This window comes from Guyanagaster necrorhizus (genome assembly GCF_019112545.1).
Source record: "Guyanagaster necrorhizus MCA 3950 unplaced genomic scaffold BT62scaffold_3, whole genome shotgun sequence".
NCBI classification, from domain to species: Eukaryota; Fungi; Basidiomycota; class Agaricomycetes; order Agaricales; family Physalacriaceae; genus Guyanagaster; species Guyanagaster necrorhizus.
The window spans coordinates 1,333,075-1,348,428 of NW_025064882.1; the positions used below are offsets into that span (position 1 = coordinate 1,333,075).

Sequence of the window (15,354 nt, forward strand, 5' to 3'; positions counted from 1 at the left end):
AATCTGACGTGGCATCATGAGCATCAGCCGAAGCGACACCTCTTCCACTGATTTTTTTTCAGACAAGCGTATAAGAATGCACAGATGTTCCGGTATCTTCGACACCTTGGTTTAATCTAGAGGACGGGAACGCGGACAAGGAGGCGGAAGAGCTAAACCGAGCCCGAACTTTTATGTCCCCAGAGGTTTGTTCGAAGAAACGAATGGCAGCCAACGCGGGTTTTATAGCCAAAAAAAGGTTATGTAAGTTATTCCCACGGATGTTTCGGACCGGGGCCGGGACTGACGGGTACCCGTGTGGATCGTTACCCCCCCTCACCAACTGCAAGGATTATGTCGCTTTCGAAGCCCTTGACGCTCTCTAGGATAAACGATTTTATTCTCGGGTCGTTTTCTGCCCTTCCACCCTCTGCAACTTTGGACCACTTGGTGCGGTACTTGGGAACATGGAGTGGTAGCGAGTTGCGTATTAACCTGCATCGATTACAATTGGACTGACTTGACTTAACTGGCAGTAAATTGTTCATGGTTCGTTATCCTATGTACCGCTGTAGCCTGCTTTGAGCTATTTCTAGGTGCTACAATATACCCTACAGCTACTGGTCCCTCTGTTGAATCTGCGCGCGCGCCTGCAATATCGAGCTGGACTCAGGAAGGATCCTACGAGCTCGGCTGCTGTTGGAATATCCAAGTTTGCGAAAATCATTAATGATTCACGGACACTGTGGAGAATCTGGGGTCAGTGTATCTCATTCCTGGCGACTGTAATACTCTGATCGACACTTAGGTCTGTTGCCCATTTTCCAGTGGCTGATCTCTCTGGAGCGGAACCCCCAGCCGACGCGTAATTTGCTCACAATTGAGCGTTTACAAGGGTGGTCAATGCTGGGTTACTATCCTCTCGAGCATCTTAGTTATCTCACATCTCGAGACATTATCCCCTCCACTATCTCATCTCCTCTTGCTCCCCAAAATGCCATTACACTGAAGCCAGTACCCATGGGAATGTGGTCCTGCCGCTTCTGGGCTGCGTATGTCATTCTACAGTTTGCGCACTTGAGAGAAGACCGGAAGTTGTTGCAGTCGCGACAACGTACGCTACGCAAAGCGAAAGGCTCCGGAATCACTGAATCGGAAAAGAAGGAAATACAAAGTCGATCGGACTCGTATTGGAATGAAATGGTGCTGAATTTGGGAAATCTTCCACTTGCTCTTCATTGGTATTTTGTTGTTGTTTTAGCCAAAGTATCAGTTACTGATACCATGTCGCGCAGGTCAACCGAGAAAGGTCTCATCAAGAATGAGGTGTGTATATGTGTAGTAATGACAACCTTTTGTTGATCTTTACTTAGGTTTGGGTCGATATCCTATGTCTCATCACCGCTCTGGCATCCTTCCGTGGTGGCTGGAGGGCGACGGCTTTACCCTCTCCTCCTCCTCCGGCTCCTATACGTGCCGAAGGAGCAGTTCCCCTGCCTGAAACTAGTGCTGATGTTCCGGCGGTGGCATACGAGATATCTGGTTAAGAGGTGTGCCACGCAAATGGGAGATAACTAAGGGAACACTATCTATACAAAAAGTCGTTTATTCCCATTGTACATTATTTATTTTCATGGAGAGCTGCGGCTAATTCATGTCTTGATCTTCGACTACGATCATGAACATACCGAATATCCCGCCGAATCTACCAGCAGCACTCAATCTGTTGGGCCACAACCCCTTCATGACTCCAGAACAGGCTGAGGATATCCGGCAACTCCTCCATAACGAAGAACACGTCCTCGCTAGTCTCAACGCTGAGATCAAAGAAGCCACGGCTCTGCTAGAAAAAATCACGCGAGACAGAGATGCATTGCAGGAAATCATAGTGGGGAAATCCGGGCCACATATGGCTGCTCTGCGTGCAGGTATTGAGGAGAAAGAGAAGGAGCTGAGGCGAGTTCAGAAGGAGAGCAAAGCGGTGAAGGCAAGCTGGGATCGTATGTGCCGCGAACGGGGAATGGTTGCAGAGTCTGACCCCGATCTTCTTAAGCATCTCGATTTCGAGCTCGAGCTATGCAGACAGACGGTGCAGAGGCTACAGAACGAGGAAGACAGCGTCCAGGTCTCTTTGGACAGCCAACGAAGCGCTCTGTCGCCTATTCGCCGCCTTCCACTCGAGATTCTCTCCGAAATCTTCAAGCTTTGTCTTCCAGGTTCTTATATCATCCCAAAATCGAGGAGCGCACCACTGCTCCTGACCCAGGTCTGCGGCAGCTGGCGACGACTTGCGCTTTCGATACCCCAACTTTGGAGTTCTATCTCTGTCGAGGTCACCGTCCAGCGGTGCCGACCACCCTTGCCTCTTATCGAGCTCTGGTTACAGCGGTCGATGACCCAGCCGCTGTCTTTTGCCATCACAGAGCTTGAGCAGGAGGATGCGAGAGAAATCGCAGACCCTGTTACTGCTGCCTCCATTCTCAAGACCTTCGTTCCTGCTCATCATCGCTGGGCAAGCGTCAAGCTGGAATACCACGATTGGCGCTGGCCGTCCGGTCTTGAGCAGTTGCCCCAAGATGCATTGCTTGATTCTTTAGAGAAGCTGGATCTGCAGCGCGAATATTGGTTCAAGGATGATTTCCCCGACTTGAAGCGGATCCTCCAAGCTTCCCGTCTTCACGATCTTACTTGGCATAGTCGCAGTCCACCTTCCGACTACCTTCAAATAGTCAACATATTACAGCTGACGCATTTAGATCTAGTCCGTCCTGTGTCAAAGGACGTGTTTCTTGACGTCCTGAGTGGATGTCGCGCCATCGAGTCCTGCACTTTCTTCGTTCAACTGGTCGGTAGAATACCTGACGACTCTAACCACCCATTGGACACGTCTCCTATCGTTCTGCCACACCTTCACACCTTTGAACTCACCGTCGACATGGCACTGACTACACTACTATCTCGATTAGTCTTTTCCTCATTGACCACCCTCCAGATCAACAGACTGGACGAGTTTTTCCTGATTAATCCCATAAATGCACCGCATTTCTGGGATCAAGAAGAAGTGAATGCGTTTCTCGTGCGTTCACAGTGCTCGCTACGGACGCTCGATGTCAGGGATGTGGAGATATCTTCGGCAGAATTGCTCGATGTGCTCAAGTTCACCAGCCCTACATTGCAGCAGCTCAACATCACGAATGAAAGGGCAAAGGACAATTGCATCACAGATGATGTTGTCCGGGCGCTGACTGCGTCCTCATCATCTAGTGACCCCGCTTTTCTGTGTCCTCAGCTTGATTATCTGAAGTTGTGGAGATGCGTGTCTTCGACAGATGGATTGTTAGCGGATATGGTGCAGTCCCGCTGGTTGCCTCGAGAGGAGGACACGGCGAAGAGGATGAGACTGGTCATTATTCTATTACGAGACGAGGAGTGTCATGCGACAGATGTAGCACGTCTGAAAGAGTTTCACAGACGCAGGCCGGGCATTACATTGGTTCGACGATGATAGTGGTAACACTAGATGAGCATAGAATCTGAGCCAGCCGAGCTATGATTATAATGTTCTCCTGTTAAATACATCAATCGAAGAAAGTATGAAATAATTCCATCTGATTCCTGTCGTCGGTTCAGCGATTGAACAAGGAAAAAGATAATACATATAGCGTACACATGTGCTTGCCGCGTTTTCTTTTGGACCACCTTCCTGTTCCACCCAGAATAGACTCCCTCGAGGGTCTCCGTCACTCTGGTCTTCATACCGCCCTCTATTTCTTCCATCTCTCTCAATTTCCAAGTACGAATACCATATTTTCCAGTGACCCTACTCTCGTATAATGTCATCATCGCTTCCTCATCCCACACCAACGTCGCCTCCAACCCCATATTCCAAGACACAGTTTGACAAAGCATGTGCTGCGTCTCGGTGAAGGCAAAAAACTGTCGCGGCAACTGACGGGCGCCCTTGGACTCAGACTCGAATTCCTGTGCGGCAGGCAGGTCACGGGCATCACGTATTCCGGAGAGTGGGGTACTGCGAGGGATGGCAACGACGTCTTTGTTCAATAATCTAAAGGCAGTTATGGGCAAGGAAGATGAACACGCGCGTGCGATTTTCTCTTGGTTTTTGGCTGTTCCAAGGATGGGGAAGACTTTGGAGACTGGATGATCCAGGACGATGGTATGTTTCGAAAAGATGTTGGGTTTCACTTGGGGAGCTGTCGGTGTCGATTCCATGGCTATCAGTCAACCACTTGGCAATACTTATTAAGGCACTATTATTCGCGGGCCGGGGCCTCGATCCAGATAACGATAAAGATATGCTGTTATATCAGACTTGAGCACAGTGTACACTTCGTTAAGATTCATACAGAGCCTGCACTTAGCAATTACAATAGAATACAATGCGAACGGCGACGATTCTTGACGGATTAAAAATGAAATGCTGTGACGGGGACTCGAACCCCGCGCGGAGCCATGGGAAGACTCCATGTTAACCCCTACACCATCACAGCTTGATCAACGCCTGAGTGATCCTAGAGAAGTGTTTATGTCTTCCATAATTTTATGTAACGGAAGACATGAACCGGGGTAATTATGTGGGGTTCCTTTCAAATGCCAACCGCGACGACCACAACGACTATTACTGGCTCTTCGCCACATACAATCCACAAGCCCACCAAAGTCTCTTCGTCGCTCTCTACCACGTTGAACACCTTGATTGATCGTGCAGGTCGTGCATTTGTCAACCACGATCTTCAACTCAGTCAGTCTCTTGTTGATTCTGCCTTCACCCTCCTCTATCCTCCTCTATCGCTACCCGACGCGCTCAATGACAACAGGAAAACCTGGGATATATTTCGGATAACTCTTGAGGCCCATGTCTATGCATCGCCTCCTGCCGCTGAGGACGTCCCGGAGCATTTGAAGGAGATAATGTTGCAGTCGCCGCATGCGTTGATGACGAGGATGTACCAACGGTCGCTTACCCTGTTTACCCCGGCTAGTGGGTCGTCAAAGAGCGTCGCGATGGCAAACGTGGTCTATATACCCCCGTCAGTGATCAATACCCTCGTCTATGCCAGTCTCAAGGTCAACTGCTCCGATGTCGGCCGGGTTATCATCGAGGAATGGCTCGCTCATCGACATGGCCGCTTGTCAACGATCCATACCCATTATGATGCGTACAAGAAGATCCTTGCGATATACTGCTTGCAGATTTTGCCGGCCCTGGAGCAATGGGATTATGCCAAAGAGTTTTTGGACTACGAAAGCGAGCTGTCGCCCAGATCGCGGGAGGTACGTCGTCATATCTTTCTGGTTGAAGACTAGTCTCATCGCAGCATCAGTATCTACAATCCTCGTTAGCCAGGCTTTGTATACAGGCACAAGCAGTGCGGCAGCCGCCATCTTCACTTCCGGATCCCCCACCTTCATCTTCCTTTTCGAGTACATCGCCCTCGCCTTCGTCCGACCGTAGCTTCTCGCCGGCTCCATCATCGTCCTCTTCCTCCTCTTCTCTTTCAACGACCTCCACCCATACGGTCGTTCCTTCGACTTCCAAAGGGCTTCATGTTGCCCAATCAATGACTTCAATCACTACTCTTCCGTCAGCTTCTCAGTCTACGACATCCGTATCATCAGATGGTACCGCAAGACTTGCACGATCCGACAGACCATCATCCTCGCTGTCTGACCGCAAGCAGAAAACGCAGCGCGAAACCATGATTAGACGTACACTGTCTCCCGTTACGAGTGTCATCACACACCCTGTTGTACCGTCCACTGAAATCCGAAGCCCAACGACCTTTGCGTTGATGAAAGCTTACGTAGCTTCCATTTTAAACTCGACCAAGCTAACGACGTTTTTGATTCTCGCGGTGATATTCCCATTGATATCAATGATGTTGCGGTTTAGGCGGCGGCGGCGGTTAACTGCAGATGGGACAGTCAATACTGCTGATATGGTTAGAAAGAGACTTCAAGCTGTGAACGGGAGAGAAGCTGGTGTTCTTGGGAAGGCTTGGAGCGAGATAGCCAGGGTTTTGATGGATACGATCAGAATGGGAGGGAGTGGATTAGTCTAATTATTTGCTACTACTATAATTAACGGATCTAACTTATTTCTTCTGCACGTTCTCGGTCACCCTAGGTGCAGAAATCTTTTTGGAGTGGCCTCGAGGCTAGTGCAAAGGCTAGATATATAAAATCAAACATTATGGCTTCGACTTCTTTTCTTTGTAGGTGCCATCATCAGGTCTTCCAAGCAACGACGATGACCGATTATGACTGCAACACAATCCTGGAGGAAGACCGCGACCACGAACTCAGAGTTATCTTCAACCCGCCGCTATATCTCCAACGAAAAATATGGATTCTCGATGTGATGAGGAGAGAGAGCGTTACTGATGTCAGTCGATGCTTTTCACAGCTTTGCTCTCACTGTAACTGGCCCAGGTCGTCGATATTGGTTGCGGCGAGGGACAGCTTCTAACAGCACTCTGCCAGCCAGCTCCGTGGCTTGGCCCGCCACCGCCAGAAATATTGCCTCCGCCGGACGCGACTGATAGCGCGATGCCCAACTTCAACTCGCCACATGATCCAATACCAAACCTCCATCCTACACGCATAGCTGGGCTCGATATCTCCCAGGTGGATCTCGATTTCGCTATCAAAGTTACTGCGCCTCCACCAGAGACCAGCGATAGATACCCTAGTTCTACCCGTTGGGAGCCTCTTGTGGCGTCTATCTGGAAGGGAGGCTTGCAAGTTATTAATGAGGCATTTGTAGGGGCAGAGTGTATTGTGAGCTCAGAAGTGTGAGTATTATATCTTGTAGGCATATCCCTTTTTTAACAGCAAGCCAGCATTGAACATCTCCCATCGCATATCTTCCCGTTCTTTGCGCCTGTTCTTCTTGGTGTCTACCATCCAAAGATGCTCCTCGTTACAACACCTTCATACACCTTCAATGCTCGTTTCACGTCCCCCAATGCTCCCCCCTCAGTTCGCAAAGGATATCCCGATCCCACAGGACGTACAAATCGAATCTTCCGGCACGATGATCACAAATTCGAGTGGACTGTGCAGGAATTTCACGAGTGGTGCATGGAAACAGCCGAACGCTGGGGCTACGAGGCATACATCAGCGACGTGGGTCGCGCTACGGAAAAAGATGAATGGGGACGAGATGAAGAGCTTGGAGGCGCTACTCTAGTAACAGAGTTCAGGAGACTTGCACTGGTAGATGCCGAAAGAAGTCGCTTGGAGGACGAAGCCAGGAAGATGGTGGAGAGTACTCAAGGGCACACACACCAGTTACTTGCCGAACACAAACACGTTGCGCATCCACAATCGAGACAACCCATATCCGTTACAGATATTGGAAAGATGGTGAAAACAAAGATGGAAGAAGGACGCGAAGGGTTTATGCGATTTGAGACTCTCTGGTACGACAGGGATATTGGTGTCGCTTGCGGTGGGTTCACGGAAGTCCTGGTTAGGGCCATTGAGGAATGCAAGGGGCTGGTGCTCAAGAGGGAGGGCACTGACGGTGCAGAGCCGTCGAAACTGGACAGAGACTCGTGGCACATCGAACTCATTGGAAGCTCAAAACAGCCCAAGATGCTGTGGCCCACGACGGAAGAGGCAAATGATACGAGTTTCGAATATATGCCGCCAGATTGGGTGCCAGACGAGGAGGCATACAGCGACAGCAGTAGTGATAGGGAACTGGGAGAGAGTACAGGAGCTGAAGGAGATGTTTCTTGGAACAACTCTGAAGACGAAACCCAGGACGAGGATGACGACCATCGGAACCCCATTTCCGATGTTCGTCACTGGGCGACAGAACCAGGTCCTGCACGTTGGGGTAACACGGACTGGGGGGTGTCACCACCACCGCATAGCTCTAGCGGTTCTACGACCGGCTGGGACGGAGATGAAAGCGACGATATTCATACATTTTGAAAACTTTCTTTCATATATCGGATCTGAAGTCCATGTAATATTAAAGGATACAAGCTGCAGATGTGTGAGCCTATTAGACAGTGAAGATGCCATTCGAATACGTACCTGGTATATATTGGAAAGCAATAGAAGTCAACAAAACAAGGATTACTCCTCCAACCTTGCTGACACCACGGGGGCTGAGGTACAACAACACCGTTATTGTGCCAGATCCAAGGAATAGGAACACACCCACCAATCAAGGGATGCAGTTGAGCCATATAGGTCACCATCCACATTAGATAGCACGCTGCAAGTGCAAGCATCAGGCCTGTCCGTATGACACTGCGCCTTTGTATTAGTGCCTGTCCACGGTACAGAGATCGTGCGCATACATTTGATTTGGTCCTTTGGGTACGAAGAGCGCTGACGCTGTCATAAGAGCTGCTGCGATGACCAGGACCAGGAATACAGGAATGATGGACGTCATGTCGAGAGAATAATAGTAGTAGAGGACAAGGATCGTGGGAATTATTTAGACCTCGGCGACGGAGCGGCAATGCCCGATATTCGTTGTTCGACGACACCTTTAAACTTGTAATCTTCGGAGAACTAAGCTGGGAGTAATCTCTATCAATGTACCCAACGGCGACCACCACCAATTTTTTGATTACCTATCCAGATTCCGGATTACTTATAGCTGCTCCGAGCTTCAAATGGCCTTCAGCGTCACTGGGTACCGGTTAATGGCTATCTTTGACAAGCGCCGTATCTGTCTCTTTAGCTCCAGGACCTCGTTTACCCCGCTAATCCCGGGGTCCAAGAATGCTCGATATACATAGCAAGTGTCGTTCGACCTTGGTTCTACGAAGTCTATTGTACCATGAGATCTCGTTCATTCAGTCACGGCTCGCCCCTCGCTAATTGCGCGGTGTCTTGGGGCTTGTGAACTGTGCTATGACATATGATGTCAATACTACTATGGAAGACAGACCTTTTCTCCACTGCGGCGGATTGTTTCGTCTATGACAAAAATTGAAGTACCTACGGACTTTCCCTGGCCCTAGTACTGAAGTGAGATATTAAACTACTATGTTTGTCATGATGCATTTAAAAATTGTGTGTCCAACAGTCGCACTCCAAGGATCCTGGCATACTTCATCTTTATTAAATTTCATTATCTACACGGTTCAATCTGCGATTTTAAAAAAAGGGTCTGTTTGCACATGGTTCATGGAGCGGTTTGTAGCCAGTATAAGAGCTCTCTCGCCGCAGTGTTTATTTTTCGGTGAGAATGAACTTGGGACTATAGTGCCCGATGCAAGCATACAACTACTTAGGCGCAGGCAACGGAGCTTACGGGGGAAGTTGAACTTGGTCTGTTCTTCCGTACGTGAGCGTCGCGATGATGAGCTACATCGCCGTGTCTCCTGACTACAAGCAGACATTTCGTTCTCACATCTCAAAAAAAAATGAAATCGCGCCCGAAGCCCGCGAGGTACAATAGAAACATTTCCGCTAGAACATGATCCTTGCGACTCATCTTGAGCGCTCGCACGTAGCTTGTGATGTCTGTAGCCATCTATTGGTCAATGGAATTGAATTTTACCAGGGCAAAAGTACGAAAACAGATATAAAAAGATAGTTCGACAACACCCCAATCCTTCTGTCCTTCCAATCCTCTGGGTCCGATTGTGAACGCGCATTCAGTACATGGGCTCCTGCACGCTGGCGTGGATGATTTCAAGTTTCGATCCACATGCCGCCGCCACCCCGGAATCTGGGGCATGCGCTACGGGTGCAGTTCTCTAGTAGGATCTTTCCGATGTCGTATAAGGTGTTCACCGCAGGTCCAACTGGATCGAGTCAATCATGTCGTGAAGATGTAGCTGAGTGTCAAATGAGAGACCGTTGCGCATCGGGAACGTTAGGTGTCGTCAGATTGACGGGACGATTTAACCTCCATCGGGTACTAAAAAGCATCTTGGGTCGATGGCCACACATACGGAAAAGTTATCGCGAATCACCGAGTACTCTTCAATATCTATCGTGACCCAATCTAGACCGGGAGGTCGCGGTGGCGCAGGTTCTTTATTGACTTTTAGTGGCGCAAAGAGACGAGAGAATTTAGAGAGGGAAGAGACGGGTACTAATCACATTGAATTTCTCTCGAGAGGATAGGACTATCATAGACATGTCGGATAACACATTAGCTGTCAGACACGAATAAGGCCTCCCTGAATAACTCACGGCATTCTAGGTTATTAGTCGCGGTTGAGGCAGACTCTGCCAAATGCCATGTCTGGCTGTAATGCCACAAATCCGTGTATTCAGGTGTATTCAATATAAATTTGCATCAAGACAGTTAGGTCCCTCGAGTGTCAACTAGGCATGTAAGAAGATGATACGCAGTCGCCCATCGTAATTTTCGTGACATGACAACGGTGTAACCGCCGTAGAGCTGGTGAGGGATTGCGTTAATATCGAGATCGCCGCGCCTTAAAGGTATGAGTCGCCTTTCTATAGACAGCCGGGAACAGCGGAGACAGAAGTGGGCAAGTGAAGAGTCTTGCCAGGCTCGACGCTGTGCTGCACGGTCATTCATACTGAAGACAGTATTGTCAATACAGAGAATGAACCGGCTCAGGATCAAAGGCACGGTTAAGTAGCGCCAGTCAAACTCCTCTGTTTCCAGAAAGCAACAGATAGAGTACCCGGCGAACTACACGAGTCGGAGAAGTAGGGGACAAACAGGATAAAGTTCAGTACCACGCTGTGGTGTACTCTCGAGAATGGAGGCAGCGGTGAGACCGACTCGGAGACTGTCTAGATAGGAATTGTGATTCAGTGGGCGCGACATCCTTGTTCGGTACGAAACAGCAGCCCTTTTCAATTCGGCGGTCCGGGACTGCCAAATGCGGCCTTTTCTCCTTGCACTCGGATTGCCATGTCCGACGGGTCTTTCAAACAAAAGTCCCAAGGTTCCGACAAGAGGAAGAAGAAATATCGCTCGGTATTCTATCTCAACTTGCTCGTTTGCCTTTAGCTAACTCGGATACCTAGGATGGTACTCCAATCTGGAGCAAAAGACACATCGATGGACCTGGTGTATGGGTGAGCTGTACGTATAATAACAAATAACTAGTGCCACCTTTATGACACCGCGTTTACTCTCAGGTGTCAAAGGCAAGGAAAAGCAAACGGTCGGCGAACTATATGATTTATTTGACTCGGTGGGAGTATATTCCCACTTAACTTTCCACTACTAATCTTCCTTTAGCTAGCGTCGGATCTATGGCCGCTCGCAGGTGACGAGAATGATCTCCATTCCGATTCAGATGACGGTACTGGGGCTGCCTCATTGAGTCTCGAAGCTCAAATATCCAATGAGATATCGGCGATGAAAAGACCTAGACACGAACAGAGGTTCAGTACGAAACTTATGTGCCTCTCTGATTGTAGGGTGTTACTCATTTATTCCAGCTAACTGTCAGACAAACACGCCTTGTGGTTCGGTCTTTATGATTTTTCCAAGCAATTCCGACCGCTGAACTGAGCTTAGTGGTCTTTATATCCTGTAAACCTCCGGTGGATCCTGTCCGATTGGTCGAAACGCATATCCGGAATGTCCAGAAAACAGGATTCATGCGTACAAGGTTAGTCAGCTGTTCTCGACGTGCACGTCATGTTCAGCACCTTCGTCTCCATTAGATACTGTCATAGATTTGTGCCGGTATCCGGATCATGTGTCACAAATATACCGGAGATACAAGCACTGTCTCGTTCTACGTTTGAGCCTTTTTTTGCTCGTGATCCGGAGCGAAAATATAGCGTAAGTAAGATGCTCAGATTTCTAGCCGTTGTCCTGATAACCGCATGCAGTACAAGATAGAGCTTCGAATCCGAAACCATACATCGCTGTCTCGCCCCACCGTCATTCAAACCATCGCCGACTGCGTGCCAGAAGGACATGTTGTCAATTTATCGAATCCCGATGTCTTCATCCTAGTGGAAGTCTTCAAGGTCCGTGTATCTTTATCACATTAGTAGCGCGAACTGAATGAACCGGCAATTTTATAGAGTGTTCTCGGCGTCGCTATCACCCAAGAATATTACAGTTTGCACAAGTTCAACGTTATGGAGATCTCGACTCGTACCCAGAATCAAAGCGGGGGGAATTGACGAAGAAAGTCGCGCTGACAAAATATGAGCCTTGGTTTCACCAACGTATGTAGAGAGCATCAAGCTTTATTAACAATATGCCGCCTATGTACATATGTTATTGGGATACTAGTACTACGTGCGAAAGCATGTAAATAATTGTGCTATGATTATTAATCCATTAGGTACCAGGACTTACAACAAAACATCGTAATTCCGTCCGAGTCAAAGCGCGAAGTATATGATAATCCATGAACGCGAATGCTTGCACTGAACAAGGGAACTAGAAAGTCAATATGTACAAAATGTTTTACGGCGTGTCCTTTCACGAGAGATAACCATAACTGAGGGCATTTGCCGATGTCGAACTAGCGTGCGAGTGGTGCGAGTACGACCAGCTTTCTCCACTGTCAGATCGCCAGTTGGTCATCAGCCTAGGGCTGTCGGGCGCCCCGGACCAATTGGATATGGGCGGTTGTGCCCATTGACGAGAGTTGCTAACCGCTTGTTGAGACTGTCAAGTAATAGGTTAATTTATCGTCAAAAATAAAGAGATGACAGCGCACATATGAGTCGCTATACGTATGATATGTATGAGAGGTTGGACGCTTGAACTGATAGAAGATGGAAATCATTGCGTTGTCGTTTTGCAATGGTGCACTGAACTGTCCCGGACAGCCTTGAGCGAAGACGTTCTGAACAATGGTGTACTGCGTTGGATCTAACGGTATATTAGTATGGATAGTTTCATCAAAAAGCATTGGATCACACGTACTTGAATCATTGAAAATGACTTTCCAAAACTTGGGAGAAAGAGAGGCACTATATAACCAACCCGTGCGATCCATAGGAGAACCAAGACACGACATCGGCGCGACTTCCGAGTGTATTGGAAGACTCAGCGTGTCAATGAATGCGGAGAAAGTGCACTGCTGATTGACCGGATATGGCGACATAAAGTTTATGGTGGGATCTGATGCAGAAAGAGGTAAGGACGCGTGATAGGATGAGGTGGGTGCCAAAGGTGCAAGACGAATTTGAAGAGGGGAATCCCTGCGATTGCCAACAAAATTGACTAAAGGTTGTTGTCTAGGGTATGGCTGCTCGAGAACGATGTCAACCCAGATGTTCAGTCGCTGGCTGGGAGGTTGTTGGCCTCGAAGATCTGGCAATGGTGACGTGGTGTGAACGGGGCTTCCGTTTGAAGAACCGGTCCCCAAATCCACATCGTTATCGAACGGGCGACATATAAGATTGAGAACTGTAATTGATCGGTATTAGTGCCGTGAAATATGATCCAGTGATCACGGACATACTTTCTTCGCCTTTGCATGTGTCCCTCATCTGTTGTAGCCGACTTCCCACCTGCTTAGGCGTCCGCCGTTTACCAGTCGAATCGAAGATATAATCGGAAATGAAACGATTGCGCATGGGGAACCGTCCGGGGGATTTGGAAGAGCGAAGTTCGGGGCTTGGTTTGTATTTCTGGAGGGCTTCGCGGGGATGATGAGTACCAAGGCCTGCGGATAGGTACAATTAGTGGTTCACCTTCAATCAAAGCGGCCTCCCTGTTGTACATAGTCAGGACATTGACTTGATCAACGATATATGTTACGTACAGATTGGGGGGCCATACAGCCTCTCCCTTTCCCTTCAACGTCTTCCAGCTCCTGCGACCAGTCGCAGCGATCTGTGCAACGTCTCGGGATTGCTCATCGGCGGAAGGAGTATAGGATAGATCTTCGACGGTGGACAGTCCGACGTAACTAGCTGAAATGTTGTCGGCGTATGAAGGCATGAAGGTAGAGTAGTCGAGAACATGAATTGACTCCCCTCTATTTATATACAATTCGGACTCCTAGATTCAGTTGCACCTGAGGCCAGAGTGACGGGTCAAGAAGCGTAAAGTTGCCTGAATATGCCATCGTTGAGCGATTGATCCCGTATGTAATGATCTACGAGATGAGCTGATCGAGGATGTTTGTAAAACGGTTTCCAAACCAGCCGTAACGCATTGGTTCATAGTTTCCGAAGAGAAGATTGCCTAGACTTTGCGTAACCGGTTGTTCTCGAACTGGTTGGCGAAGTCGGTTCTGTGGTTGCGGAATTTGGCATCTTGGAATAAACGGATTTGGGTACCATAACAACTCGTAGGACCAAATGGGCGAGAAGAGGCGGTACATATGGGTTTTAAAACCGGACCAGACGCTAAATTGATAGGACTGGCGACAGGGCAAACGACTAAAAATCGGTTGTGGGTCTCCCCGCAAGCCACAGGTCTGCCTCAGATACGCGTAGCGATCATTCGGGAGCACAAAAATTGCAAGGTACGTTTCGATCGCCTATTGATTGTACGGTATTTTCCCTGCGGTATCAAAGCTGTGCATCACGTCGCCTTCTCGGGACATCCAAAACTCACCGGAAGCGGTTGGTGAGAAATGTTTTCCGAAGCGACACAGGGCATCTCCTCGTGCCCGTGCTACCACTGTGCTTATTTCGAAGGCTTAACATATTGGGAGAAGAGATTCCCTAACTAAATGTTCAAGTGGCTCCGTGGAGTGTGGAGTTGCCTGACATTTCAAACCTCATGCAAAGAACATGAGGTGAAGGTGTGTCATTTACCCATGGACCGTGGCACAGCTCCCGCAGATGGTCTGTACAGTCAGTTAGAAACGGCAGCCTACGAATTAAGAATCCCACCTAAATCTGCAATGGGCATATGAAATGATCTCCAGATTCAAGTCCGAGATCGTAGGCACAACATGTGAGTATCACAACTTTTTACCCATTTACAGAATAATGCAACACATTCAACATGGCAGCAAAGGGACGAAATTTTTCGTGACTGAGGGTCGGGTCCGGAAACATCCATCGAAACGACGACCAGCACTAGCGACCAACTCACCGATCACACCACTAAATACCACACACTACCGATTGATGGCCGTAATGGGATTGTTTTTGACATTAGATCCCTGGTCTCGGGAAAAGAAGTTTTCTGACAGATTAGTACGAGAACGGGAAAACAGTGCGAGTCAGTTTTCGCAGTCAATGATTCTAGACTCACTAGGAACAGACAAGGAACGGAAATCATATACCAGAATGCGGTGCAACAGACAAGTCAACATGAGAACAGATTTCGTGGTTGCGGTTCGGTTGAGGATATTCATCACTAACGTCACAGCACGGGTTGTGATGTCACGCGTCCATGTTGTGGAAGTTTAGTAGTAGTTCGATGACAACTGAATCAGAACTTGTAGATTGATCCCG

The 15,354-nt window shown here is 48.6% G+C and overlaps 8 protein-coding genes and 1 non-coding gene across 9 annotated transcripts; 5 read left to right on the forward strand and 4 right to left on the reverse strand.

The window, feature by feature from the left end:
• The first annotated feature begins 284 nt into the window (after positions 1 to 284).
• Positions 285 to 1,641, forward strand: BT62DRAFT_926977 (uncharacterized protein). The gene is made up of 6 exons (XM_043185155.1): positions 285 to 461; positions 516 to 528; positions 576 to 738; positions 788 to 1,220; positions 1,275 to 1,305; positions 1,353 to 1,641. Exons 1-6 carry the CDS (start codon positions 334 to 336, stop codon positions 1,524 to 1,526), a joined length of 942 nt encoding a protein of 313 aa, XP_043044802.1. The 5' UTR covers positions 285 to 333; the 3' UTR covers positions 1,527 to 1,641.
• BT62DRAFT_926978 (uncharacterized protein) lies at positions 1,638 to 3,580 on the forward strand. The gene has a single exon (XM_043185156.1). It carries the CDS (start codon positions 1,724 to 1,726, stop codon positions 3,482 to 3,484), a length of 1,761 nt encoding a protein of 586 aa, XP_043044803.1. The 5' UTR covers positions 1,638 to 1,723; the 3' UTR covers positions 3,485 to 3,580.
• BT62DRAFT_1000545 (uncharacterized protein) lies at positions 3,558 to 4,212 on the reverse strand (the record flags this gene model as incomplete). Its single annotated transcript, XM_043176653.1, has 2 exons — positions 3,558 to 3,594; positions 3,647 to 4,212. 2 exons carry the CDS (start codon positions 4,210 to 4,212, stop codon positions 3,558 to 3,560), a joined length of 603 nt encoding a protein of 200 aa, XP_043044804.1.
• A 206-nt stretch (positions 4,213 to 4,418) lies between these two features.
• BT62DRAFT_t30 lies at positions 4,419 to 4,490 on the reverse strand. Its single transcript has one exon. It is a non-coding gene; the product is annotated as a tRNA-Gly (tRNA).
• Positions 4,491 to 4,583: 93 nt separating this feature from the next.
• BT62DRAFT_1071880 (uncharacterized protein) lies at positions 4,584 to 6,502 on the forward strand. Its single transcript, XM_043178812.1, has 2 exons — positions 4,584 to 5,274; positions 5,325 to 6,502. Exons 1-2 carry the CDS (start codon positions 4,591 to 4,593, stop codon positions 6,060 to 6,062), a joined length of 1,422 nt encoding a protein of 473 aa, XP_043044805.1. The 5' UTR covers positions 4,584 to 4,590; the 3' UTR covers positions 6,063 to 6,502.
• A 19-nt stretch (positions 6,503 to 6,521) lies between these two features.
• Positions 6,522 to 8,422, forward strand: BT62DRAFT_926981 (uncharacterized protein). Its single transcript, XM_043185157.1, has 5 exons — positions 6,522 to 6,794; positions 6,843 to 7,998; positions 8,050 to 8,123; positions 8,180 to 8,268; positions 8,319 to 8,422. Exons 1-2 carry the CDS (start codon positions 6,550 to 6,552, stop codon positions 7,942 to 7,944), a joined length of 1,347 nt encoding a protein of 448 aa, XP_043044806.1. The 5' UTR covers positions 6,522 to 6,549; the 3' UTR covers positions 7,945 to 7,998; positions 8,050 to 8,123; positions 8,180 to 8,268; positions 8,319 to 8,422.
• BT62DRAFT_414465 (uncharacterized protein) lies at positions 7,920 to 8,497 on the reverse strand. Its single transcript, XM_043180824.1, has 4 exons — positions 8,319 to 8,497; positions 8,180 to 8,268; positions 8,050 to 8,123; positions 7,920 to 7,998 (listed from the first exon to the last, which is right to left on the reverse strand). Exons 1-3 carry the CDS (start codon positions 8,411 to 8,413, stop codon positions 8,092 to 8,094), a joined length of 216 nt encoding a protein of 71 aa, XP_043044807.1. The 5' UTR covers positions 8,414 to 8,497; the 3' UTR covers positions 7,920 to 7,998; positions 8,050 to 8,091.
• Positions 8,498 to 10,870: 2,373 nt separating this feature from the next.
• Positions 10,871 to 12,296, forward strand: BT62DRAFT_961061 (uncharacterized protein; the record flags this gene model as incomplete). The annotated part of the gene is made up of 9 exons (XM_043188581.1): positions 10,871 to 10,936; positions 10,987 to 11,044; positions 11,101 to 11,156; positions 11,204 to 11,354; positions 11,407 to 11,433; positions 11,486 to 11,579; positions 11,635 to 11,755; positions 11,806 to 11,946; positions 12,004 to 12,296. 9 exons carry the CDS (start codon positions 10,871 to 10,873, stop codon positions 12,103 to 12,105), a joined length of 816 nt encoding a protein of 271 aa, XP_043044808.1. The 3' UTR covers positions 12,106 to 12,296.
• A 113-nt stretch (positions 12,297 to 12,409) lies between these two features.
• Positions 12,410 to 13,882, reverse strand: BT62DRAFT_916346 (uncharacterized protein; the record flags this gene model as incomplete). The annotated part of the gene is made up of 6 exons (XM_043183984.1): positions 12,410 to 12,598; positions 12,651 to 12,805; positions 12,860 to 13,345; positions 13,401 to 13,604; positions 13,633 to 13,652; positions 13,704 to 13,882. The coding sequence occupies 6 exons, from the start codon at positions 13,880 to 13,882 to the stop codon at positions 12,410 to 12,412; spliced, it is 1,233 nt and encodes a 410-aa protein (XP_043044809.1).
• Between the last annotated feature and the right edge of the window lie 1,472 nt (positions 13,883 to 15,354).